Here is a 27,097-nt window from a genome sequence, read left to right as displayed (position 1 = left end):
GGAACGGGCAAAGGGGCGGTGGGTCTCAGATGTTAGTCGCGCGCTACGCCTGCTGCCCGGGCTATCTGCCTTGCTACAGCTGATGCTGCTCCTGTGACGTCACGGAGAAGCTGCTGACCCCCATCGTAAACATGAAAATCGGTTTCGTAGGTTTCAGTTACAATGTTTCAATAGGAAGTTGAGTGTGCTTGTTAGCTGAGAGATATTGACATAGTGATCATATGTTGCCTGTCAGTGATGAGTCGCCTGCTTCTTCCGAGAAGGACAGGTCTGAAGAGGTTTCTGGGTTGTGCTGGCATGTGACTTCCATTATCTTTGTCTAAAAAATACCTTTGTGTGTGTGAGTGTGTGTGTGTGAGAGAGAGACACACAGAGAGACACATAGAGAGACAGACAGAGAGAGAGAGAGAGAGAGAGAGAGAGAGAGAGTGTGTCTGTGTTTGCATGTGTGTGCTGTCAAGGACATATCTTGGGACACCTCTCACTGGTGATATGTGGCGTGTTGTCTGTCTGCATGTGCGTGTATCTAGAGGGGCTCAGTGCTTTATCGGACGCAATTCCTCTGTAGCATGTAGTGTGTATGATGTAGGGCGTGAGGTCAAAGGTCATACCGTCTCCACACATAGTGAGCAGTAGTTGATGGGGTCCGTCTTGATGTAGAGGTTCATGAGAGGTTTGTTTTCGGTGCAGTTTTCGCAGGGGCCAAAGGTAATGGCCAGGAAGGTTTGGTCACACATGACTGCAGCAGGTCGAGCACACAATCTGAGGGACACGTGGAACCAAACACACAGGAATGTCATCAGCCGTCACGCTGGTGCGCTACAGTGTGTGTTGACTCTACCACGCGGCTGGTTGAAGGAGTTTCTACTGATGGAGTTGACAGTTGGAGTTTGGAACTCGTTGGTGATGCTCTAGAGCAGGTCTATAGGTTGCAACATGTAAGCAATAGGCTGTGTGTGGGTGTGTGGCTGGACAGCTGTATAGGGGATAAGTAGTGGGTAATCTCCCTACTGCCTGATCCTTCTCAAAGCAGAGGAGAGCAGTAGGACTATTCTGGGAGCCACTGATGCACACTTACTGGACGAGAAACCCTTTACATACACTGTATAGATATGCCATACTGATACAGGGTAACTGGCTCTCTAGTACAGATGTGTATTCATCGTATACCTTGGGAACAATAATCCATATTGAGAGTGAAACATTACACATTAAGTGATTATAACTGACTATTATTTTAGAAGATAGCTCTAGTATAACAATGTCATACTCTTATGAAGATACTTTGCCATCAGACCTACAATATGCTGTCTTACAATCCGCAGTAAAAACCTGGTATATAGCCTGAGTATAGTTTTTTTTCTACTTTTTATATTTTGAAAATCAGGATTAGTCACAAATACGTTTGTCACAGTGTTTTGCCATCTGAAGGTACTCAAGTTCTTAGATAAGACATTTTAGCCTTCTCTAATTCACATCTCCCTCAAGATAAGCAAAGTGCTCTTACATTGCAGCAGAATGTGAGAGTGTAAATCCATGAGCATTATTAGCCATTAGCCGAAAGTACAGTCTCTGGCTAAAAATAGCTCTTCAATTTGATTTACTCGAGTTTTTGTGCTTTACGTTCTGTATTTGAACAATAAGATAAACTCCTAAGCTGCTACATTTAACACCACATTGCAAATACATTTTGATCAACCATTGCTACATTGTGAAACTGCTCAAAAGGGCCTGCTTTTGCAGTCATCTCATAACAGTAAAACACAACTACAAATAAAAACAGATCCTAATAGTCCTTACCTAGGGAGAAGTTCTTTATGTAGGTGTTCTGTCCACCGGGACTAAGTTGTGTGTCAGCTGGTGAACAGGATTGGAACTGAGACGGTTGGTAAGCTCCTTACAGAAGCATTAGAGTTCTGACACTGTTGCAGTATTACCTGCAGGCCTCTGTATTACCTGGGGAGGATACTGGTCCTTCACCGAAATAGTAACCAGCCCCGGGACAGGCCAGACACAGGAATAGACGTAATAAACTCACCTTCATGAATTGCGATATTACAAAAGAGATGGATAACTAGTTGTGACTCAATAAATTCGTATTTTTCAAGAATAACAGTTAATATTAAGACTGACATGGTAAGATAGTGTATTGACAGGAGAAACTTGTAAGACAATTAAGTCAATAGATCCAAGAAGGAGAATAGGAAGCCTGTATTGGTTCTATCCTAACTAAATATACAACAGACATAACTGTATATCAGACATTATACACAACTGTATACAACTGTAGTGTTTTCATCACCCTGCTTTCTCCAGGCCAGGCCGATGACATCAACTCAGAACAGGGAGGAAGGACTCAGAGAAGCACCCAAGTGAGCTTCCTTCACCACCTCTCCTCTGGGTCTGACTACTGTGCACCTTCACTACCAGTGAAGAAACACGAGGAATGATGACGATCATAGTTAATTATAAATGAATTATAATAGTTTAAGCTTAGGAAACTATACATTTTAGCAATACAAAAGGGAAATTATAAAATGGTGTAATCTTTATTCGCTGGGCCATCCAAGAGACCTCTGGATGTGTGTGTAGAATGTGCGCGTCTCTGAGACTCCAGTATGATTATTCACACGACATGCAAGGCAGGTGTAAATGCAGGTCATCACTACGGTATCCAAACAACATCAGTTGTTTGAGTTTGAAAAGCGGTGTGTGTAGCTCTGATTCATATAAAGGATTTTTTTCTTTTTACTTTTTATTAGTTTAAAATGATATACAGTAAAAAAAAAAATGTATACAGTAATATACCCATAAGTGTCTCACTTCCCCTGCATAAAATATCATTATTTCATCTGTTCAACTCGTGCCAGATAATAGTATCTATAAGATACACTAGATTGTAATTTGCTCATACAATACTTGATGACAAAGAAATAAGAATAGTACCTTTGTAACATTAAAAACTCTATCAGCAATTTTTGGTGGACACACTTTAAAAGTTCAACACATAAAAAGGACATATAGTGTACTGTACAAGTTGCATTGCAATTTGCCCATATTTTACAAGATTTTCAAATCCAGGTTTTTTTTTTTTTTTTTTTTTTTTCTCCATTAAGTTTGAACCACAAATGCCATAATACAATGACACTTACATAAAATAAAATAAAGAAATCTGATGACATTCTGCGTAAAGTCTTACAGACTGCCTATCAGCAGGAAGTCCCTTTCAAAACTGCTGCAACTGACAATGCACTTAAAATTGCTGAAGTTCTTTACAAGGCAACACCTTATTGTTCATAATAAATACTATGCCCTCTCTATTCAGTGATATTGTACCTGTTGATAGCTATTTATATATACTCATTAACATACAAACTTGTAAAAAACATTTGTAAAAGTACCCCCCCCCCCTCCCCCCCCCCCCCTTCTCCATTTACATATCTTAAAAATAGAATCATGTTTTATGATTTGCGGCGTGTGGTGGGACAAACAAAAACGTAACACAGTCTGCATGCATCGGTCTCCATGGAAACACAGGCGTGACTTCTTCCAGTTGAGGTGTGCGTACTAGCACCCTCTGAAGCCCCCCCACCCCCCCCACTGTGAGGACAAAGCACTGGCCGTTTGTGGTGGTTCCAGGTCACCTACAGCATCTGCCTCATGGACTGGCGGGACTCCCTGAGGCCACCCCCGGGGTCGTGAGCGTCATCCTGCTGGAGGGTCAGTTTGTCCGGTGTGTAATCATTTCTCTTCAGATCTAACCACAGGAGAATGGAGGAGAGGTGGTTTGCGTATATACAACCAGTTAGGGTTAGGCCCGGTGGATTCTTGGAGCCAGTCAAGAAGGGAAGGTAAACACTGGGAACACTCTTACCTGGAAGTTTGAGTTTCCGGCAGCAGGAATTGCAGTGGTGCTTTGCTCGGAAATTTCGAATCGCGTCATCCCCTAAGTTGGCAGGTCCAAATATCATATCATAGGATCTGCCGGGGACAGAAGCCAACATTACTTTAAATGGCACCCAAAGAGGTACAGAACAGACAGATGATTTCCTTTCATATAGTATACAGTAGCATGAAGCATTCAGTTGTAAGAAAAAGACACTCACCCTTTCTCGCCACTCTTTATAACAGACGGATCAGTCAAAATCTCCCCGACTCCTACGGACACACAGCAAGCCACTCACAGGTCAAGTCTGCTGGTTATCACTGAATGTATTCCTGTATACCTGGTAGCTCGAGGTATGGCGGGAGGGGGGGGGGGGGGGTCTGAATGAGTGGTTACCTTGCAGGTCCAGCACTAGAGGTATGGCGGGAGGGGAGGGGAGGGGGGGGGTCTGAATGAGTGGTTACCTTGCAGGTCCAGCACTAGAGGTATGGCGGGAGGGGAGGGGGTCTGAATGAGTGGTTACCTTGCAGGTCCAGCACTAGAGGTATGGCGGGAGGGGAGGGGGGGGGGTCTGAATGAGTGGTTACCTTGCAGGTCCAGCACTAGAGGTATGGCGGGAGGGGAGGGGGTCTGAATGAGTGGTTACCTTGCAGGTCCAGCACTAGAGGTATGGCGGGAGGGGAGGGGGTCTGAATGAGTGGTTACCTTGCAGGTCCAGCACTAGAGGTATGGCGGGAGGGGAGGGGGGGGGGTCTGAATGAGTGGTTACCTTGCAGGTCCAGCACTAGAGGTATGGCGGGAGGGGAGGGGAGGGGGGGGGTCTGAATGAGTGGTTACCTTGCAGGTCCAGCACTAGCAGTTCTCCTCTAGTGTATTCATAGGTCCAGTGGCTGAAGGCCAGCATGGTCTCCTCCAGCAGGTTGGTAGGGACGATCTCATCTCCATTGTTGTTGTTGAACTTCCTGAACTCTCCTGTGATGCATTCCTCTATAGCGAACCACTGGCCAGCAGAGTGACAGTACAGCAGGAACACTTCCAGAAACCTGCAAGAATGGTGAAAGGGTTTATAGGTGCAGATGTGACTTCTCACGTAGGCCCATGGTGTACAATGTACTACTGACACAAAACCTGAATTTGATGTTTAACATTTAGAAAAGAGCACAGCATGAAAGTGGCCTACATTAACAACTTATTGCGTTTTACTGCGTGTATTAGTAGCTCAAGAAAGCAGCATGCAGTTTAGGTTTGTGTGTGTGTACCTGGGAGAATATGGGATTGTCTTTGGCCTCATTTGGTTGAAGGCAAACGTCAGCTTCTGAGCTGCTCTCTGCTGCTGGATTTCCTGGGAAGAGATAAGGAAGAACGATCGTGACGCTGCCATTTCCCTATCAAATGATCGTGACGCTGCCATTTCCCTATCAAACGATCGTGACACTGCCATTTCCCTATCAAACGATCGTGACGCTGCCATTTCCCTATCAAACGATCGTGACGCTGCCATTTCCCTATCAAACGATCGTGACGCTGCCATTTCCCTATCAGACGATCGTGACGCTGCCATTTCCCTATCAAACGATCGTGACGCTGCCATTTCCCTATCAAACGATCGTGACGCTGCCATTTCCCTATCAGACGATCGTGACGCTGCCATTTCCCTATCAGACGATCGTGACGCTGCCATTTCCCTATCAGACGATCGTGACGCTGCCATTTCCCTATCAAACGATCGTGACGCTGCCATTTCCCTATCAAACGATCGTGACGCTGCCATTTCCCTATCAAACGATCGTGACGCTGCCATTTCCCTATCAAACGATCGTGACGCTGCCATTTCCCTATCAAACGATCGTGACGCTGCCATTTCCCTATCAAACGATCGTGACGCTGCCATTTCCCTATCAAACGATCGTGACGCTGCCATTTCCCTATCAAACGATCGTGACGCTGCCATTTCCCTATCAAACGATCGTGACGCTGCCATTTCCCTATCAAACGATCGTGACGCTGCCATTTCCATTCACAAGCCAAGTTTCCCCAGTTAAGAGATCAGACGTCCGGGACAAACAGTGACCGAGGAACTTCCCAGCACTTCCATTTCCTGTACAACACAGGAGTGTGTGTGTGTGTGTGCGCGTTTTACCCTGAGACATAGGTGCAGCACAGTGTCCTCCTTGTAAATGCTCTGCCAGGTTTGGATGACCTCCGGCAGGAAGGACTTGACGATGTACAGGTGTCCTGGCTTCAGCATGTCGTACTCTGACCAGGTACAGAGCACCTTGAGGGCCCGTCGCAGACCCCCGCCCATCTCCTCCTTGCTCAGGAACTCGATCTTGGCACAGAGACCCCGCTGGGCCCAGGAGGACATGCTGTTGTTGATGGTGTTGGGAGAACTCTCTTCCAGGCGGTACACCGTCACGGGCTCACCTGCAGGGGGCAGCGCAGCAGAGGGTGAACTGGTCAGAAAGATACCTGGCTGGAGACTTGCTTCTCTGGCTTTAATGCAACAGAGAGGTGTCAGCCTAGGAATGCTAGTGCCAGCTATCATCTCTCCTTCTAATTCAGAGATGATACCAACCCATGAAAATAACACAAATGATGTAATATTGCAGAGGTTCATTGTTTTGCTGGTATACACCGTTCCTTGGTACAAATCACTAAAAATACTATTGGACTAACAGTATACTAACAGTTCAGATGTACCAGCAGTTGCCAGGTGTAATACTGTGTCTCACCTCTAGGGGGAACCGGGGTGAAAGGGATGCTCTGGGACAGCCTCATCAGGTTATTACGCTCTACAGCTGCAGGAAGGGGGGGGGGGGGGGTGATTAACATCCTCAAACACACCAGTAATGTCAAATCACACACCAACAGAGGTAACGCAACTACCTACACAACTAGGTGTACGATTTCAGTGTACTCCATGTGTAATCTACAAACACACAAAACCGACCTGAATACTGGTAGCTTTCCATTGGCTTGAAGGGGGATCCAATGGCTGTGTGGTAAACAAACAACAGGAAGTCAATCATTTCTTCCTCTGTGATACTTCGCAGAAACGGTTAATGGTTGAATGCATTCGTTTAAAAAAAACAAAACAACAAAAAACAGAACAGAATGTAAGTCCCGCCCTGCAGATGCAGGCGGAAGCTTCCTTCTGGCTGTGGAGGAGGTGGGACTCACAGTCTTTCCGTGGCCCGAGGTGAGCATGCCTGGATGTGTAGAGACACGCCGCAGCTGCAACCAAGTAAGAACACCAGGGCATGAACACCCAACACACTATCAACAGAGCCCTGAGGGACACACAACGTGCGGGAAATGTCTCAAAAGCTCCTACCATTCAGAGAGTCTTCCCCTGGGGCCCTGCTCAACACACAAGAGAAGAGACAAGTTCACTTGGTGTTGTTATGAACCTGTTGGGTGTTACAAAAGACCTGAGCACATATCCTGCCTCCCACCTCAGGTTCCTCTAATACAGGCACACAGAAAACAAAAAGGTCAATTTAGAGCCAAGCTGTCACCATGGTAATGCTAAGCCAGGTTTGGCACAGTGTACCACAGTGGTGGTGGGGGGGGGGGACTTTGATACAGGATAAAGAGAGAGGGGAGGGGGGGCGTGGGGAAAGGAAGGGCAGGGAGGGTAAGGAGTTAGTATAGGTTGAGAATGTGAAACCTGGACAAACGCCAGGCACTAGGATCCTACTACACCCACCCACTTTTAGCGACAGAAAGTTTGACGTGAACGTGTGGCGGTGTGGGTGATGACAGAGAACAAGTCGGTGAAGTGATCTGAGAAATGGGCAAGAATGTAACATTGCCACACAAAGTATATGGCAATGACATGACATGTGAGCGTGTTCATGCCTCAACATCGTGAGAGAGACACTTACAGACTGCTGGCTTGTGCTGACTTGACCTGCACTCTTTCCTGGAAAGACAAGAAAACAGATGAGTTGACAACAAAGACAGGTGTACTCCGAAGTCCAAGATGATTGACTATTTCCTACTATGACTAATATTTACGTTTGACATGAATTCGCAATTAAGCAGATGATTTATGCAAAGCGACATACAAATACTGCTTACACTGCTTACACCAAGCACAGATATACAAGGACCAGAAGTGCAAAGTTCCAACAGTATTTCAGACGCTGCTGCCAAGTAACAGCCTGTGTTCTTTTTGATCAGATAGTGCCACAACAACATCACCGCATATTGCCCAGTTCTGGACGATAGGGCAGTGGAACAAGACTAAACACACGAGGGGAGGGGGGGGGGGGGATGTGACAGCAGCCTCTCACCAGCAGCAGCACAGCCCTGTGGTCCTCGTGGATCCTGATGTCCTCGGCCGATACTCTGTTCCTCTCCCTCTTAGTCAGAGCTGCTGAGAGAAGCAAGGCAGGGACGACACTCACTATCTTGCAGTTCATTTCAAAGGTGTTATTTTTATTTGTATTTATTTGTGTAGAGTCTGGCAAGTCCAATACGGTTTCCTTAGTAACACCGTAACTGTGCCAGACTCAGGCAGATGGTGCACAGGACTGACATGGAGGATGTCACTGAGAACCAGATGACTGTTGGAGTCTTTTATCAGTAACGGCCCCCTCGGATCAATCCAGGACTTGTGGACGCAGAAGAGGAGGACTCGCTGGTGTGTTTGGTGTGTGTAGAAGAGGAGGGCTCGCTGGTGTGTGTAGAAGAGAAGGGCTCGCTGGTGTGTGTAGAAGAGGAGGGCTCGCTGGTGTGTTTGGTGTGTGTAGAAGAGGAGGGCTCGCTGGTGTGTTTGGTGTGTGTAGAAGAGAAGGGCTCGCTGGTGTGTGTAGAAGAGGAGGGCTCGCTGGTGTGTTTGGTGTGTGTAGAAGAGGAGGGCTCGCTGGTGTGTTTGGTGTGTGTAGAAGAGGAGGGCTCGCTGGTGTGTGTAGAAGAGGAGGGCTCGCTGGTGTGTGTAGAAGAGGAGGGCTCGCTGGTGTGTTTGGTGTGTGTAGAAGAGGAGGGCTCGCTGGTGTGTTTGGTGTGTGTAGAAGAGGAGGGCTCGCTGGTGTGTTTGGTGTGTGTAGAAGAGGAGGGCTCGCTGGTGTGTTTGGTGTGTGTAGAAGAGGAGGGCTCGCTGGTGTGTGTAGAAGAGGAGGGCTCGCTGGTGTGTTTGGTGTGTGTAGAAGAGGAGGGCTCGCTGGTGTGTGTAGAAGAGGAGGGCTCGCTGGTGTGTGTAGAAGAGGAGGGCTCGCTGGTGTGTGTAGAAGAGGAGGGCTCGCTGGTGTGTTTGGTGTGTGTAGAAGAGGAGGGCTCGCTGGTGTGTGTAGAAGAGGAGGGCTCGCTGGTGTGTTTGGTGTGTGTAGAAGAGGAGGGCTCGCTGGTGTGTTTGGTGTGTGTAGAAGAGGAGGGCTCGCTGGTGTGTTTCGTGTGTGCAGGAGTCTTACAGGCTTCTGGGGGGAGCAAGGCCGGGCTCCTGTCGAACTCGGTGAAGCCGGCATAGGAGTTGACTGTCCTCATGGGCCCGTGACCTTCCAGCTGTGACTGAGGGGACACACAGACGAGACGCTTTGAGAACCAGCCAGCGTTTTTTTTTTTTTTTTTACATTCTAGAAGTTTAATTTCACCTCCCAATGGCTGGTCAAAGGACCATCCGCACAGGCCAGATTGAAACAGCAGTGTCGAGGGCAGATAACCATGGGTCTCAGACCCTCTACATCAGAGCTGCAAAAACCCTCTTCCTAGACAACCACAATCCTGCGCGTTTTCTAATAATAATTAGCCGGATCTTAAGCCGTGTCAGGTTAGTGAAAACATACAGGACGATAGCTTTCCAGGAACGATGATTGGTCAACCTTGCTGTTTCTACCTTGCTGTTTCTACCAAGAGCTTGGAGATGAGTCTGAAAACAGCAGGCATGGGCAGGTCTATTATGGAAAAGAGCCATTGTGGAGGTCTGGTTTGCCATGGAGGGGTTTTTATGCAAATGGCAGAAACACGCAGAGAAACTGCCTTTGTTTCCTGTCCTTTCATTTTAAAAACAGGGATACAATAACAGCCAGCCAACTTCCCAATAAAGAACCATCTACATAGTGTGAACAACTGCATCAGTCTTTAGGCGAGGGTGAATGGGAACGCACACACAGACACACACACCTGTTCTCTGATGTGCGCGGTGGGGCTGAGCTGTCTGCTTGGAGACAGCGTCTCTTTGGGGAAAGAGCACTGCAGCTCCAGGTTGTCTTTATGACCTACGTGACAAAGGAGCAAAATGAGACAATCCCAGACAGGGTCAGGGGCTGGCTGGCTGTAATAGCCACCACAGCCTCACTAATACCAGGACCCAGTCAACATCCTTTCATGAGACAATTTAGAAAGAAAACAAACAAACAAAAAAACAGTGTGGCACCACAGTCAACCAGGTAGCTTGACTCAGGCCTGTTACTGATGAAGACAGAAAAACACCTCCACCTTTCACCTCCATGTAACAAGTCCTGAGCCCAACAAAGTGATGGTGTTAGCATCCTGTCAATCATTCCGACAGTCATACATTGTCTTGATGCAAAAAGGTTGTAACCATAGAAAAAAAAAAAAAAAAAAAAACTTTCTGACATATCAGGTAGAATTTGAGTATGCTATACAATTATTATTTTTGAATAAATAAAACAAAAACATGGTAAAGTTGGTACATTGGAACAAGTAGTCAGTATAAGACAATTAAAATTGTTAATTGAACTCCCAACACAGTCCTAAAAAAAAAATTATGTATTAGTTTCTAACCAAAGAGAGGGGGAGAGGATTCCATTAGTCCTTTCAGATGAGAGAGAGAGAGAGCGCGAGAGAGATGGAAAGATGCCCAAGCACCCTGCAGCCACAATCCCTGTTCCTCGACTCAGACTGAGACTCAAACCTCTTGGATTTCTGGTTGTGTTCCATCTGTACAGCGGGCCTCCGTGCCAGCTCTGCCCCGGCGAGGAGGCCTTTCGAGGGGCCACAGGCCCCGACACACTCCCCTCACTGCTCCTCCGGTCGTGGGGTCTCCTGGGCACCACAGCAGGGGCCAGGGCACAGCCAGGTAGGGGGCTGTTTCTGTGCCCGTCGTCCGGCTGTGAAGGGGCCGGCTTACCTGCCGCCTGAGAGCCCAACACACCTGTGTTCTGCCGCGCTCGATGGGATCGACCTTCGTCGTCGCAAAACGCTTCGTTCACGTAACCCTCCCTGCCATCCGTCAAACACCTCTCTACCCTGTCGCTTATTCTAACCCTCTTTGAAGGAGCAGGCAAGCAAATAGGGGCAGCTGCAGCAGAAGCGGTAGACACAACGACAACAGTAGGATAAACACATGCCGGGCACTCCTCCTCCTCCTCCTCCTGCTTCTTATCGTCTCCGTGCTCACACTTACCCACAAACGCCCCAAACTCTACAGTGACACTATCTGTCTGGATGGGGTCCACGTGGGCCCCTCCCCCCAGGGTGAGCTCAGGGTGGCTCGATCCGCTGGGCTGAGAGGGGGTGCTGACGTAGAACTGGGCGTCGGGCGAGGGCACGCTCGGCAGGCTGGAGGGGGAGTCGGAGAGGCCAGGCTCCTGTGGACGGGTGAGCTGCCTCTGGGTGAAGGAGCGGCCCCTGTGACGGAGGCCTGGGGGGGACATGGCCATGGCACTGAGGGTGAAGGCACTGGCGCTGGGGCTGCTTGAGGAGCCAGCCTCTGCAGCCAGGTGGCCCAGCCCAGTCAGGCCCATCCTCTCCGGGCTCAGAGCTGGGCTCGGGGAAGGGTCCAGCGCCGGCCCTGGTCCAGGCCCTGCCCTCCGGCCGAGACCCAACCCATCGATTCCATCCACGCCACTCCCGAAGAGAGAGTCGGCCATGTTGGCGGGCGGCTGGGCGAAGGAGGAGCTGAAGTAGGCTCCGACACTGCGCTTGCCCAGGACGGAGGACTTGGAGAGGGGGCCGGCGTCACCGGGCGTGGGGCCCAGACTCGGGCCCACGTTCTTGGAGAGGCTGAGCTCGCGGGTGATCTGGTTGTGGACCTTGCTGGCCTCGGAGGCCCGCTGGGCAGTCAAGGCCTTCAGGGTGTCTACCGTCAGAGCCGAGAGGTCCTGCAAGTGGCCAATCTGAGAGTCCAGAGTGTGCAAAGAGCGCTTGATAAAGTTAACCCTGTTCCCGACCTCTTTCAACTGGACGCACATGGTCTCGACCCTGTCAGGGGAGAGACAAGAACGTCAGTTTACAAAATGACAGCGCGGCACAATCGGGAAGACGGCTGGCTTCTGTTCACGACGCGGCGAGCCCACCTGTCTGAGGTAATTCGAATGCGCTCCTCACTCCCAGAGTGAAACTGATCATCCTTCTCGTGGAAGTACGTCTCGACACACTGCTCCTCAAAGTCGTGGAGCTTCTTCTGGTCCTCCTCTGTCAAAAACAACTCTGAAAAGAAGGAGTACCCGATTAGCTCAATGGGGTCGATTCTAGTAGATTCCAGCGGGATCTTTTCAGGCCCGAGAAACACAGAGGGGATTTCTTGCTGTCTCATACTTGGTCCATGTGTGCGGTTCTCCCTCTTCCTCCTGCACATGCAAGAGAAGAGAGTCACCAGGTGGCTGAGGAAGATGAGGGGGGGAGGAAGGACTGGCTTCTCATGGTACGCCATGATGAAGTGGTAGCGTTGATATTTCCACACCAGGCTTGAGATGGACATCACTTGCAGATACACATTACTGGGGGGGACAAAGAGAAAGACCCCGTGTAAATGTGCTGTCACACAAGACCGTGTAGAGCTGAGCACATTATCTGTACTTTGAATAAAGACGTCCGCTAAGGAATATTTCTTTTTTTTAAAGTATTGTATTTTTGTATATCTGAAAATAGGCTAATTCGACGAAGGGTGCAAAGGTGGTCTTACTTGAAGAAGGCGATGAGAAGGTTGACCATGAGTATATACTGTACAAAGAGGTAGACTGCTTGTAGGAGGGGTGTCAACCACACCCCGGCCGCACACAGAGGCTTCATCTGGTTCTCAGAGCTGTTGGAACACACTGCGGAGAAAAGGTTACACAATGAGACACACACACACACACACACACCGCACAAATGTGCCCCAATACCATCACGAGACAAACAGCCTGACAGTGGTCTGTCACAACCCATTAAAATATTACACTGATACGGACTGTTCAGTATTTTTCTTATAATTAAAATAAATAAATAATTGAGCACAGTTTTAGCATTATTCTGGTGGCTTCTGCTACACAATATGAATTAGACAACAACGTGTGAAGGACATGTAGCCAGCTCTGATCCTGGTCAGGGCAAAAGGCAGGCTGTTTGGTTCCACTCCAGCATCAACACACCTCCTTACAGGCCGCTACGCTCAGAACCAGGTGAGTTAGAGCTCAGGGAGGGGGAACAAAAAGGCCCTCAACAAGACCTTTAGCCCCACAGGTCTAGAGCTGATCAACCCTGGTGCTAATTGTGACTTGTGTGAGTGCGAGCGTGTTTGTGTACACCGGGGGGGGGGGTGAGGGGGGCGCGATGATTAGGCCAACGTGGGGTTTGATTTCCAGTGCTTTTCCGGTGACAAATCAGCCTCCATGCTGGTGGTGAGAAGCTGTAGGAAAACTGTCCTTACCATCGTAGTCTTCCTTACCATCGATTTCGTACGCGTACACCTCCCCGTACATCATCCAGTAGGGCTGGAACACCACGTCTTTGGCCAGGCTCCAGCTGGGCTCCTCGTTGGGGTAGAGGATGGCCTTCCTGGGCACGCCGTAGCTCAGAAGAACCACGGCCATGATCACCACGATGTAGAACATGTTGGCCACCTGGGAACGTGCCACACGCGCAACCGCTTTACACAACGTCGCCTCCTCTGAGCCATCTCGAAGTGCGCTGAAACTTGATACTATATACTGTAGTCTGGGTATACTGTCTACCCAAAGTCTAAATTTGATCCATTTTCCTGTGGCACTGGTTTTGGACTTTGGGTGTAGTACTTAATGGTCTGTTCATGACGGTTTAAGCATTGCCCAAATTATAGTTAACCTCTTCAGGTAAAAGTTTTCTCTGCGATAATCATTTGAAAAACGCTCTTTTTCATGGAAAGCGGTTTCTTTATCATCATTTAAGGCCACTGCCAAGTGCTTAAGAGACCACTCACCATTTTCCCTATCATCATCACGTAGGGTCCTGCTTGCTGGTTGACCGCCAAAATATCCAACAGCCGCACGTACCAGAAGATGATGTTGAGGCAGTAGACGATCCTGCCTGGGATGAACACGTCGTCTCCTCCCAGCCTCAGCCCAAAGCCCACGAAGAAGGTGACGATAGCCACAAAGTCAGAGAGGTTAAAATAATCGCCAAACCACACTTTGATCTTCTGACTGATCTTCCCTGCTTCGGACATGAACATCTAGGAAAAGAAAAAAACAACAAAACTAAAAACGAGGACAGTGATTGGTGGGGAGAGCCATGGGAGCTGAATGTGACTGGACATCCTTTCGGGGATGGGACTGGCATTCGTGACGTGACAAACACGGCTCCCTTATGGAGGCGGGTCAAGGCCGAACGCAGACAGATGATTGGTAGAGCAGTGCTGGTTACCTCTCTGATCTTCTCGATGGCGGAGGTGAAGATGTAGAGGATGACGACCCATTCCTGAGGTGAGGGCCACTCTGGCATCTTCACCAGGACCACGTAGGAGTAGATCATCAGGAAACCCAGGTACGCCATCTGACCAGGAACAGCACAACCCAGCACATTCAGACACAAGCTTGCATACAGAACAGTTAGACGGTCATTTCAAAAACGGTCCCCCCCCCCCTCACCTCCTCGCTCTCTAAGCTGGGGAAACAGTGCTACGACTTGTCATGGCACATTTTGAAGCACACAGCATATTACGAGGCATGACATGGGGCTCCCTTTCTCCTGGGTATTTTTAGGAGAGGTCAACAGTGCCTCCTCCTCAGAGACTGGACCTTGTGACATCCTGAGTCAGGAGCAAATAGGCCTTCTGGCTTTGTCCAGCCTGAGAGCGGAGCGCTGGGCTCTCAGAGGAAGAGGGGTGGTGGTGGTGGGGTGACTTACAGATCCACCCGTCAAATAGTTCCAGTGCTCTCTCTCCCCTTCTGCCTGACTGACCCAACTCTCCTTTGTGAAAAAAGGACAAACTTTATAGAAAGAACCCCATCTAACTATATCTCTAAAAATCTCTGTGTTTGAGAGTAGGTTTATTGATTATTGGCACGTTGCTGTCGCACGTCAGCAGGTGTCTTGGTCAGGACCCAAGGATGTGGAGTTGTTGCGCGGACGAGCCGTTTGTAAAAAAATCAATAGGTCTAAAAGTTTACAAGTGTTGCGTCACGGGTACTTTATGTCTCTGCTACCAAACACATCTCTTTTATGAGAATGGGCGCACACACAATCCAATTAAGTTGGAATCAACTAACCAACGTTCCTCTTCCCACTGCATCATGGGCAATGCACCAGTCCTCACGAATCCGAAACTGTGAGTGAACCAGCTAGCAGGAATGTCAATGAGAAAGCACACAGAGCCAGGTGAGAAACAAACACTGACTCAAGACATCCATCCAATCTGTCCATCTGAGTTCAGATCCATGCAAGCGCTAGTGCTTGACACATTAACTGCTGGAAACAAACACAATGAAAACACCACCCTCCCGATCGTTACTCATTCTAAGTGTTTCCCTGGGGGCCTGGGTGGTGACTGGGCTGAGACTGAGGCCCCATCAGGGCTGTGATCACGGCTGAGGCAGGAACAGCAGGTATGGTAACAGGGCTGATAAGCAGTGGAGCAGGGGTAATTATATGGTCCAGCATTTTACTGATGGTATCAGCTTCTGAAAGGCTGGACCTGGCCAAGGACTAACCACACAATTCCCTCCTAGGAGATGCAAATGAGGCCCGGGGCCCTGGAAACCACCCTGAGGGCAAACGTGGTTAGTTTTGGGGCGGTGGCTCACAAGGGTAAGAGCAGGGGTGAGCAAACTCGTGAGCCACAATTGGTTAAAAAAAATTGACAGAGGGGCCAGGCCAGGAGCAAATGAATGTTTGTGTGAACTAATATAAACGACATGTAAAAGCCATTACATAAAAGGTTTTTGGTTACAAGTAGCATGAAAATGCAAGGCTTATTGTGCATATTATTTTCCAGGTGCATTTTTTTTTTTTTTTACAGTAGAGAAACTCACGATTCAATTTTAGTGGGAATAGTGTTGTTGGTCTCTCTTATTTGCCAGTGCATCAAAGTCTGGAGTTAGTTTGGTTGTGGCAATCCTCAGGATAGATCTGAGGTGTTGGTCAGTTCACTTGGATATGTGACGGGCTTTGTTGATGTTCATGACGCTGAACGCCTGCTCACACATGTAGGTCGAGCCAAACAACGGCAGCATCTTTTGTGCTTTCCTCCGGAAGTTTGGAGTTTGAAGTTTTGAAACGTGGCTTTGTTAAGTGAAGCATAAAAGTAATTTAGTTTAAGAGAGTTGAACTTCTCTTTTAAGACGGAGTCACACTGAAGATCGGTCTGTAAATTAGCCACCAACCCCCTGAGCAGTAGCCGCCTGTTCTTGGGTTGTGTGCTTGCTAGCGTAGTTAGCATGCTTCGTGGCAAAGTGACAGCTGATATTGTATTCTTTGAAAGCTGCAACAGTTTCTTGGCTTTTACTATAAGTTTGGCGGGCCGTATTAAGAAGCCTAACGGGCCGGATGTGGCCCGCGGGCCTCCGTTTGCCGCTGCCTGGGTTAGAGCGTATGCCATGAGCAGGAACCTGCGTTCCAATCCGGCTCAGGCCATTACCTGCACGTCTTCCCTTCTCTCTCCCTGCTTTCCTGTATCTCTGCAACCGTCCGATCAACAAATAAAGCTGACACAAAAAAGTCAAACACACACGCACGCACACACAAAAGAAAACGTTTGTGTGTGTATATATATATTTTATATTGTTTACAGAGGGAGGGATTCATACCGTGTTGAACCAGAACTTGACGATGGGCGCGTGGTAGAAGGCGTAGAACTTCCTGGTGAGGGGTAGTCTCCTGGAGCGGACATGAGTCTCCGCCTCGGTCTTCACCTCCACGTTGTCTTCCCCCCTCGCCTCCTTGAACACGTCCTACCAGCAGAGAGTTCAGGACAGACATGAGCACACGCTGCACAGCGCTCGGCCACACGGGGGGGGGGGGGGGGACGACAACTGCTCAAACTGGTCAGGGTCAGATGGCTGAGCAGTTAGGGAGTCAAGCTGTTAAACAGACAGTTGATGGTTCGATGCCCGGCCGTGCCAAATTACGTTGTGTCCTTGGGCAAGGCCTTTCACCCTGCTTGCCTCGGGGGAATGTCCCTGTACACACTGTAAGTCGCTCTGAATAAGAGTGTCAGCTAAATGACTAAACGTTAACTTAAACAGAAATGGGCGACAGTGTTTTGGCTGTGTTCAGACCATCTGGATGTCGTCAGACGTGTGCTGGGAGTTGTGCTCGCTGTCCTCCATCTGGTGAGCGTCCTGGCTCTGGGGGATGTGGGACATCTCAGCCTTGGACTTGTACTCCAGCAGCAGGATGGCAGGAGGAACCAGGATGCTCAGGATCACCTGGAGAACACACACACACACACACGTTACAAAACGGAGAGCTCAGGGTGAGCTCGCACCCGACTGTACACAGTGTCCGTGTGACATGACCGGTGAGGTGGGTCACCTTGTACCAGGAGTTTTTGCGCATGTTGAGGCGTCCCATCCACATGTCGGACAGCAGCATCTGCGTGCAGGTGTGGGCGATGAAGGGGCGCAGGCGCGACGACACGGCCAGCTTCAGACAGGTGGAGTTGCTCCAGTTCTTCAGCTCGTAGGTCAGCAGCTTCATGGCCATGGTCTCGTCCTGCCTGAACGACTGCTCCAGGAGGTCCACGGCCAGGGTTCCAAACTCACTGCAAACATCATCATCATCACCATCATCATCACCATTATCACCATCACAAAAACAGACATTCTACAGTCAATAAGTACAGAGATTCTGGCAACTCTCCAGCACTGATCCTGAGTGTAAAGCAGCCTCGCTCCTTCGGGGCACCAGGGACGTGTGCAGGTCTTACTTGGAGTAGTCCTGGAGTTCCTCCGACGTGTCGTCCACCACGTCGCTCTTCTTGGCCTCGTAGCTCATGGAGCGGCACAGCTTGCAGGCCACCAGGGCCTTGGCCATGTTCTCCTCGCCATGCTGCCAGAAGAAGAGGGACATCTTCTGCCTCTTCATCAGCACGGCCCACACCAGCAGCTCGTTGAAAGGGTAGGGGAACCTCCTCGTCTCCGGGTCGTCGATGTCCACGATCTCCTCCTTGCTCTTCTTCTTGGACTGTTCATTGGTCGACTCCAACTGGGGGAGAAAGGTGACGTGTACAAAGGTAGTTAGTGAGGTAGTGAGAAGAACTGCATTCGTCCCTCATATGGGCCAATTGGGTGTGTGCAGGGGAAGGGATAGCTCAGTGGTTTAGAGGACTTGACAGCAGATCAAGGGGTTGCAGGTTCAAATCTCCGCGTATTCTGTCACTGTGGATAAAGGCGTCTAGATGAATCTACACTGGGGGGCTTTACCTTGGGTTTGTAGGGCTGCGCTGTGGTGATGAAGTGGTTGTGTCGGGTCTTCTCCTTCTTGTCGGCCTGGATGCTGAAGGCCTCGTGGTTCTTCCTCAGGTGACCACCTGACCCTGCAGCGTGGCGGCCAGACCGCTGCACCCCCGGCACCCCCCCCCCAGAGATGTTAGACACGACAGCTCAAAACGGGTCTCACGTTACAGCAGCCGTACAAGTGGGAGCTAACCTTGCGGAGGGATGTTCTGATCTCAATCTCGGAGAACAACCACCATTGGTTTGGGAAAAAGGGTCAACTGAAAATGGATTGAGGGATGTAAAACGTCCCCTTCGATCTTACCCTGTTGTTGCCGTGGAGGTTGTTGTAGATGATCCTGAAGCGCTTCCTGGTGTAGTTGCACCTGTAGGTCCCGCCCATCAGGTACTCGATGACCAGGCCCACGTCAATCAGGGTGATCTTGTAGTTTGGGGGGAGGTTACCCTGGGTCGAACCACAAACAAAGACGTGAACCATGGGAACAACATTACGGGGATGGATGTCAGCGCGCAGTGTGTGGATCTGGGAGTCTACCTGTTTGACATCCCTCACAAGGTGGAAGAGAGTAGGATTGGTTGGAGATTGTTTCTAGAACAGAGAGAAAAATGCAAAGGGGTTTGAGATGAGATGTTACCCGCTAACGGAAACGTCCCAACCCTCGTCTAGGCGGAGAACCAGCCATGTGGCTTACCGTGTTGTACAGCTCCTCCAGCCATGTGACCTACCGTGTTGTACAGCTCCTCCAGTCATGTGACCTACCGTGTTGTACAGCTCCTCCAGTCATGTGACCTACCGTGTTGTACAGCTCCTCCAGTCATATGACCTACCGTGTTGTACAGCTCCTCCAGCCATGTGACCTACCGTGTTGTACAGCTGCTCAAGCCATGTGACCTACCGTGTTGTACAGCTGCTCCAGCCATGTGACCTACCGTGTTGTACAGCTCCTCCAGCCATGTGACCTACCGTGTTGTACAGGCAGCCATGTGACCTACCGTGTTGTGCAGCTGCTCCAGCCATGTGACCTACCGTGTTGTACAGCTGCTCCAGTCATGTGACCTACCGTGTTGTACAGCTCCTCCAGCCTGGTGATGGTGAGGAAGCGGTGCATGCTCACACCGTTCTCAATCAGCAGCTTGACAAACTCCACCCGGTCCATCACCAGGGCATCCAGCATGGCCTGCTCCAGGGAACCCACCTACACACACACACACACACACACACACATGTTCACTAAGCTAATTTGCTGAAAAGCACTCTACTTCTCTTACATCCATTCAGAGAAAGGATGTGACATTTATAAATGATTGTATTATTAAGTGGAATTTAAAATGTATAATCATTTCAGTTTAGACAAACAAGGTCCCAAAGTCAGGCAACTCTGGCTGGCTCTGGGCATGTTTTTTTGTGTTGACTATTAAAAGGATGTCCAAAGTCAAGTTGTGCAGGCTTGCCAACAGCTGTTGCCTGCACACACGTACCAATAGCTGCTGTCCATAGACAAACACATGATTCTTGGCAATGTCCACCCTGTCCCAGGCCAGAGTTAGAACCAGCTGATCGAACGCAGATGCATCAGTTCCTGGGGAGGGCAGAAGAACACACACACACACACACACAGTTAACCAGCAGGACTATAACCTTTTTCCATCGCTATAGAAAAGGACAACAAGAGATATTCATTAATATCCATAGGCCCATCACAGATGATCTTGTTACATGGTCCAATCCCAATTTGGATTTGAAGTTCACTCCCATTTTAAACTGGCTGTGAGTGGATTCGTCAGCATCCTGAAAGACTAAGGCCCGATGAAGAAGTCTTTTTTTCTGTTTAACAACTTTGAGGCCTTTGCAGGAGCTGAGTTTAAGACAGCCAGGTTAATGCGGGAGATTAGCATTGCACATTTACACAAAACGGTCAAACACAACACTACCATCACAGCCGGGGAAGTAAGGTTCGTGGATTGATTTATTCTATTGCATTTACTTGAGTGGAAACGCCAGCACATTTTGGTTGCTTTAAAAGTATCAAATGAATTTTTTTGTAGTCTTGGAGGATTCTACAGAATGTGCCAGTGTCTTACTGGTTCACCAAGATGATTACTGGGTTAACAGCCAAATATATGCCTGGGGAAAACTCTTGTCTTCAGGCCAGATCTCTTAACCTGACTCAACCCATTATTTCCCAGAATCCAACAGCTAGGAGGGGTTTTCACCAGGGTGGGTGGACCACGAACACATTCCTGTCTGAGAGGAGCAGAGACTGTACAGGACTACGGCACTCAGACACAGGGAGGGAGGTGAGCACGATTGCTTCACACGAGTGAATACCTAGAAGCCTCTCCCCCTCTCTCTGACAAGACTGCAGAAGAAGAAGAAAGGCTAGGAGAGAGGCTTGAGATGAGGGGGGGGGGGGGGGGGGGAGGAGGAGGGGCGTTGGAAGAATAGCGCTCTGTGAACGCTGGTAACGTGATCTCTCAAGGAGCACGAGAGCAGAGACAAGAGGATGACGGACGCTTCTCAAAACACATCTTAGGTTGACGTAGACACGAAAAAAAAAGAAAAAAAAGAAAGAAAACATTTTACTCGACAAAGGAGGCCTGACCCTCTCTCTCTGGAGAACGTTCTGTCCTCAACCTGACATCTGGAGGACAGACAGAGATGCATGCATTGGAAGACAGATTTGACAGAGAACAAAAAGGGAGAAAAGATGGAGAGAGACGCATGGGAGGTTCACCTTTTAGCAATGCTTTCAGGATGGCAACATCAATGTCCTGGTAGTCCTCCGAGCCGATGTGGAACACAGTGATCTGTGGTTCAAAGAGCAACGACCAACAACATTAGACACGTAAACAGATCACACGGGTCTTCATATCTCGCAGGTGTCCTGGTTGGCTGGTTGCGTCAGCTGGTTGTGTCTACGGGGATCCTGAAGGAGAGGCATTTACCAGTTCTTTGCTCTTCATGCACTCCACCAGTGTCTGGAAAAGATGGATGGCCTCGTTGTGGCTGAAGTTAAAGGTTTTCTTTATAGTAGCAATGATTTCAGTCTCCACACCGTCAGGTAGTCCACTACAGGGTCGAAGGAAGCTGCAGTTAGTACCGTTTGGGTGGGGGTTTCGACACAGAGGCTTTGTATGCATTCAGAGATGTGTGTGTGTGTGTGTGTGTCTCACCCTCCCTCCTCAGTCTGCTTGTGGACGTAGGCTAGTATGTCAGCAGCACGGCCGGTCCCCTCACACACCACGATGGGTACAGGGGGGCTCTCCTGGAGATACTCGAGCACAGACAGGATGACGTTGGGACCCCCCTCCAAGATCAGAGCCACCACCGGGACGCCCTGGCCAATTCCTAGAAGACACATCCAAATGCTTGTGTTACAAACGCACAGGTTTTGCTGACAGGTGTCAATCAGGAAAATCATGACATCACAAGTTTGACGCCTTATATTTTGGAGGTAAGGGGGCCCTCTCAGAGACTCCAACGCCCACACCCTAATAACTGTGGAGTTACGCTTCAGATGATAATAGCTTGCGTGTTGTTATCTTCTTCTGACAGACTGCACTGAAGACCAGAGAAAAAGACAAAGTCCCCAATTCAACTCTATGGGACAACGTGACCCGAATCCACCCAAATCTCAGCCCCCAAAAAAGTAAAAAAATATTTTAAAAAAAAGTCATTTAGCAGACACTCTTATCAGAGCAATTTACAGTAAGTACAGGGACATTCTCCCCGAGGCAAGTAGGGTGAAGTGCCTTGCCCAAGGACACAACTTCATGTGCACCAGCCGGGAAACAAACTGGCAACCTTCAGATTACTAGCCCGATGCTCTACCCGCTCAGCCACGTGACTCTTACGTGCGTGTATCCTCTGGAGGTTGATGTGTTTCTCCAGCTCCCTCCTCAGCTGCACCTCTGCGCCATACTTCCCCACCGTGCCGTCATCCACTAGCAGGAAGTGGGAGTGCAGGTTGTTGAGGACGTTCAGCTTGCTGAGGGGGTTCAGCAGGGTCTGGTAGGGAGCTATCACCTGGAGCCGTGGGAAGGAGGAAAGACAAAACGGGAGAAAGAAAATGAAATAGGAGATTGGGGGGAAAAAACAAAATCAGGGCTTGAGTCAACTCCACTGGTAATGCGGGAGGATAGCAATTAGGAACATATGGTATAACTCCAATATGAAAATCCCCTCAAAATGAATGAGCAGGGTTGAGATGTGAAGCATGGATGATGACTAGTGAAGCAGGGATGAGAACATGTGAAGCAGGGATGAAGACGAGAAGCAGGGATGAGGACATGTGAAGCAGGGATGAGAACATGTGAAGCAGGGATGAGGACATGTGAAGCAGGGATGAGAACATGTGAAGCAGGGATGAGGATATATGAAGCAGGGATGAGGATATATGAAGCAGGGATGAGGATATATGAAGCAGGGATGAGGATATATGAAGCAGGGATGAGGACATGTGAAGCAGGGATGAGGATATATGAAGCAGGGATGAGGACATGTGAAGCAGGGATGAGGATATATGAAGCAGGGATGAGGACATGTGAAGCAGGGATGAAGACGAGAAGCAGGGATGAGGACATGTGAAGCAGGGATGAGGATATGTGAAGCAGGGATGAGGATATGTGAAGCAGGGATGAGGATATATGAAGCAGGGATGAGGATATATGAAGCAGGGATGAGGATATATGAAGCAGGGATGAGGACATGTGAAGCAGGGATGAGGACATGTGAAGCAGGGATGAGGATATATGAAGCAGGGATGAGGACATGTGAAGCAGGGATGAGGACAAGAAGGGATGAGGACGTATAACCCGTGTCTCACGTCTCTCCCGATGAGGTCGTTCCTGTTCTCGATGACCCCCCAGGGAGCGATCCCGATAGTGCAAATTTTCCGTGAGGATCTGGAAGAGTGTTCTTTTAGTGCATCACCTACGTGTTTCGCCACACCTGGGATGCAACGACATCCACCAATCAGTATGGATCGCAATAACCAGGAAAAATAACTGCATTGATGCCCCATCAACAAGAGGGTCAAGAGTGCAGGTTTGTCCAACTCTGCAGGTAAGTCTGTAGGGGGGGGGGGGGTCACTTAATGGAGTAAAGACCACTCTGGTTAATTGACCCACTGAGCAATGACTTAAACACTATGATTGGAGTTGCACGCCACACCTACGCTATGACACAAAATACAAATCACCCCCTTTAACCTGACATTAAGTCTCTTCTGCCAAATCAGCACACTGAGGGAAGGAGTGTGTGTGTGTGTGTGTGTGTGTGTACCTGTGTTCACCCCTCCAGTGAGTATCCACGCCCCGGTGGTGACAGCAGCTTTGATCAGGCCTTTGCCCACCACTTGTTTGATCCGGGGGTGCAGATCAAAGTTCTGGATTCCTCCGTGGACAGAGATGAGGATCTTGGGAAGCTCCATCTGCCACTCTTTCATCATCAGCCGCAGGATGCTCTCCGGCCGCGAGTCATAGGACAGCCGCACATACTGCACGCACACGGCAGAACAGGGGGTTGAGGAAGCAGGCAAAGTCCATTCTACTGTTAACATGAAACGAATGGTGTTGTAGCCCTTCAGCTAGCAGGGTTAGCTGAGCCGATCAGCAGGAGGGGGGGTTTCCTCATATTCTTATAGATTAGCTCTCATAACGCAACGTGAATGTTACCCAGTCCTGGATCTCACATTTCCTCCGTGGAACACTAGGTTCCAGTTTATGAAAGAGGGAAAGACAAGCCTCCCCCATACAAACCAGACCTAACTTGTCCTTTGTTGACAGTAAAACCAGCCCAGTCTGAAGTGTGTGTGTTTTCTACCTTGGCTCTGTAGGAGTGGGACCCTCCCTGGAAGTTGACGATGCCGTAGGCATCAGTGGGGCTCTCCTCCGTGTGTTTGTCCACGGACCACTCCTCCAGCTCCGGCAACGAGGCGTTGGGGTTTTCAACCAGCTTCACGTCCGAGTACTTCATAGCCAGGCTGGCCGTGAAGCCTGCGTGCTGCCTGACCAGGCGTCCACAGCAGCACCTGAGGGGGGAGACGAGAGACGGGATTGGACGGGGGGGACAGTAGGACAGACACACGGGCTGGTGGGGTCACACCCTTCCGGAATGTGAGCCAGCCAATGGCTGGGCCTATCCCAAAGCTCCCATTCCCTTTCCCAGCCACCTCAGGCTTAGATGTGTATCCTGTCCCACAAAGCCTGGAAGCTAATTATTTCCTGAGAAGGGGTGGTATAGGATATAAAACACTTCCTCATTCCAGGATATCATTTCAAGGTTCATTTCACTCAAGTCAACAGTGTCTACAGCTATCATTTCTTCAAAGGACGATAGCCTTGAGACGATATCGCTAATAACAGATCAATATTTGAGCTGATATACTATAGTGCCTAATAATAGCACATCAGTTTTTAGTACATCCTGTACTTATGTGAACCTTTTCGACTTTGAACATCCAACATAGTGTCTTGCTGTATTTAATTCCTTCTTTCTTTTTTTTTTTCTTTTCTTTTTACTTCAAATAGTAAGCTTGAACCAGGAGAGCACAGTTCAGTTGTAATTCAGTGGTTGGTGCCAAGGAGTGATCTGTATTTTTACCATACAGAATGTAACAATAACAATCTCAACTGTAATTTATCTGATGCTGGGACTGTGTTCCAATAATGACACTTACCTGACCAACTGCTGACAGATCTGGCATCCTGGAAGACATCTGCAAAAGATCAAATAACCCCATTTATTGAAATCTGTTTAAATAAATCTATTCAATGAAAAGAGCAAACTAGGAGTTTTCATTCAGATGTTTACCAACTTATTTCAGGTTGAATCTAAAATGGCTTGTCAGGAAAATCTGCTGGGAATCAAGTGTGCTTGGTGAGGTCTGGCCTTTACACCTCTGTGGCTACTAAACATGCCTATAACCCTCCTCTCCCTCAACAAAATCACCTAAACAAATTTCAAACAGGGACTGACTTAACAGACTTGCACTGTGACAAGAGAATACAAACGGAAAATAATGAGTGCAAAAATACATACAGGACAAAGTAACTCAGTAACTGCGAGAGATGACAAGACAGAGGACAGGAAGCTTCGGCCAATAAAAGTGTAACTAAGAACAACAGAGACATGGCTAAACATCTAGGGAACAGGGAACACTGAACGACAGTTTGACAGTAACAGAGGTCTATAGGAGAACTAGATGATTATACGGATGTTGGCAACCTATGCTACATTGTCTACTAGTAAGCAGGTTACTACCGGTGTGCTTTCGCAAGAGCTGGCTATTTTGGAGCGTAGCTGTAAAGAAAATGTAGTGTGTGTCCCTAAACTGTGACCTGCTCATCCTCTGCAAGCAGGCACCATAGAATTCTAGCCCTGTCTTGTCAAATTCCAGAAGTTTAGCCCTAAGAAAGTACTCATAGGACATTCATACGACACTTGACAAAAGACATCGACAGGAACAGGAAATGGATCTTCCACGCACCCCCCCCCCCGCACCATGTGCAGCAGACACGGTGCAACCTTTCATAGCAGGCACAGCCTCTCACTTAAAGCCAAAATTATAGTAGTAGACATAAACAATATGATCATGTGGGAACTGGCTTACTGACTGTTGGAGAATGTAATTAGGTTATACCATGACACACTATACACTTAGACTATAGTCCCATCAGCATGCAGCCCAACTCCAGACGCCCATGACACACAAACACATACCTGTGGGGATCTTTTGACACTGGAAGTATGTACACACATTCCCTCTTGGTGAAAGTGCTTTCTATCCAGGATTTCTGGGACTGCAGAGAAAGAAACCAGAAAACAAATGTTAATAACAGAACTAAGCATTTATCAGTAGTTTCAACGGTAAATTAGGAATAACCTGAGAACAGCATAGCCCATGTGGATTGGTGAACCATCTGTGGCAGTATTAAACAGCAGTCAAATACAATAGTAGGATCCTGGTCTCTTTTTAAAAGGCATTAATTATACAAACCTTCAGTTTAACCAATGGGGATTTTAACCAATTATAAATAATAAACGTCCCAAATGTTAGTGGGAACATCAGCGTGTTAGCTAGTACTTCCGCGCAAACAGCATCGGCATGGCAACAACAAGGATTTATGTCACAAGAATTTCCAAATTAAAATTTTCGATAACGATAATACCTTTTTGTTCCTCCTCAGCTAGTGCTCCCAGGGCCCCGTGAACGATTAGCTACAATAATCCCCTTCTTCACAGGGAACAAACCCTGAGAGTCCCCCCCAGAACAAGGCTCACCCACCACCAGTAAACCCCCGCACAAAAACGAGGCCACGGACCCAAAGACCACAAAGACATCAGGCTACCAACTGAGGGATTACGCAATCCAGAACACCAAAACCTCCGGCCTCTTCACTGAGGTCAACCACAATGATATCATACGCGACGCATCATCACCACACACACACACAAACTGGTATGAAAAACACGGGAGAAGAAAGCGCAGGTGTGGAAAGGCCGGATCGGTACCTGCACATCCTCCTCCTCGTCTCTGTGTTTAAGGGCTTTGTACAGGAACATTCCAGAGCTCCTTGGTGCATCTCTTGTTACCAACCACACAACCACCAG

General features: G+C 48.7%; 1 protein-coding gene across 3 annotated transcripts in view; it reads right to left on the bottom strand.

The window, feature by feature from the left end:
- Window positions 1–3,427: 3,427 nt before the first annotated feature.
- The window catches only part of trpm7 (transient receptor potential cation channel, subfamily M, member 7), a 28,384-nt gene continuing 4,714 nt past the window's right edge, over window positions 3,428–27,097 (bottom strand). Inside the window, exons 2-40 of one of the 3 annotated variants that reach the window (XM_084681800.1) lie at window positions 26,207–26,286; window positions 25,164–25,202; window positions 24,308–24,515; window positions 23,768–23,981; window positions 23,310–23,434; window positions 22,339–22,510; window positions 21,658–21,832; window positions 21,430–21,553; window positions 21,219–21,291; window positions 19,963–20,063; window positions 19,545–19,679; window positions 19,019–19,072; window positions 18,788–18,928; window positions 18,451–18,585; window positions 17,955–18,232; window positions 17,561–17,789; window positions 17,305–17,454; window positions 16,834–16,977; window positions 14,453–14,581; window positions 14,010–14,261; window positions 13,500–13,674; window positions 12,756–12,888; window positions 12,389–12,570; window positions 12,148–12,280; window positions 11,256–12,052; window positions 10,010–10,104; window positions 9,301–9,397; window positions 8,185–8,267; window positions 7,774–7,811; window positions 7,221–7,246; window positions 7,067–7,120; window positions 6,837–6,881; window positions 6,619–6,684; window positions 6,027–6,310; window positions 5,146–5,228; window positions 4,724–4,929; window positions 4,107–4,158; window positions 3,875–3,981; window positions 3,428–3,757 (exon numbers count right to left, since the gene is read on the bottom strand). In XM_084681800.1, coding sequence (XP_084537926.1) covers window positions 3,645–3,757; window positions 3,875–3,981; window positions 4,107–4,158; window positions 4,724–4,929; window positions 5,146–5,228; window positions 6,027–6,310; window positions 6,619–6,684; window positions 6,837–6,881; window positions 7,067–7,120; window positions 7,221–7,246; window positions 7,774–7,811; window positions 8,185–8,267; window positions 9,301–9,397; window positions 10,010–10,104; window positions 11,256–12,052; window positions 12,148–12,280; window positions 12,389–12,570; window positions 12,756–12,888; window positions 13,500–13,674; window positions 14,010–14,261; window positions 14,453–14,581; window positions 16,834–16,977; window positions 17,305–17,454; window positions 17,561–17,789; window positions 17,955–18,232; window positions 18,451–18,585; window positions 18,788–18,928; window positions 19,019–19,072; window positions 19,545–19,679; window positions 19,963–20,063; window positions 21,219–21,291; window positions 21,430–21,553; window positions 21,658–21,832; window positions 22,339–22,510; window positions 23,310–23,434; window positions 23,768–23,981; window positions 24,308–24,515; window positions 25,164–25,202; window positions 26,207–26,286 — 5,727 coding nt within the window. In that variant the 3' untranslated portion in view covers window positions 3,428–3,644. Of the gene's footprint in view, window positions 3,758–3,874; window positions 3,982–4,106; window positions 4,159–4,723; window positions 4,930–5,145; window positions 5,229–6,026; window positions 6,311–6,618; window positions 6,685–6,836; window positions 6,882–7,066; window positions 7,121–7,220; window positions 7,297–7,773; window positions 7,812–8,184; window positions 8,268–9,300; window positions 9,398–10,009; window positions 10,105–11,255; window positions 12,053–12,147; window positions 12,281–12,388; window positions 12,571–12,755; window positions 12,889–13,499; window positions 13,675–14,009; window positions 14,262–14,452; window positions 14,582–16,833; window positions 16,978–17,304; window positions 17,455–17,560; window positions 17,790–17,954; window positions 18,233–18,450; window positions 18,586–18,787; window positions 18,929–19,018; window positions 19,073–19,544; window positions 19,680–19,962; window positions 20,064–21,218; window positions 21,292–21,429; window positions 21,554–21,657; window positions 21,833–22,338; window positions 22,511–23,309; window positions 23,435–23,767; window positions 23,982–24,307; window positions 24,516–25,163; window positions 25,203–26,206; window positions 26,287–27,097 lie in introns of those variants that run through there. The other 2 variants (XM_084681802.1, XM_084681803.1) reach the window with 2 other exon arrangements.

The sequence above is a fragment of the Hypomesus nipponensis genome, chromosome 19 (genome assembly GCF_054491055.1).
Source record: "Hypomesus nipponensis isolate SF chromosome 19, ASM5449105v1, whole genome shotgun sequence".
Lineage (NCBI taxonomy): Eukaryota > Metazoa > Chordata > Actinopteri > Osmeriformes > Osmeridae > Hypomesus > Hypomesus nipponensis.
This window is presented reverse-complemented; position numbering and strand designations above follow the sequence as displayed.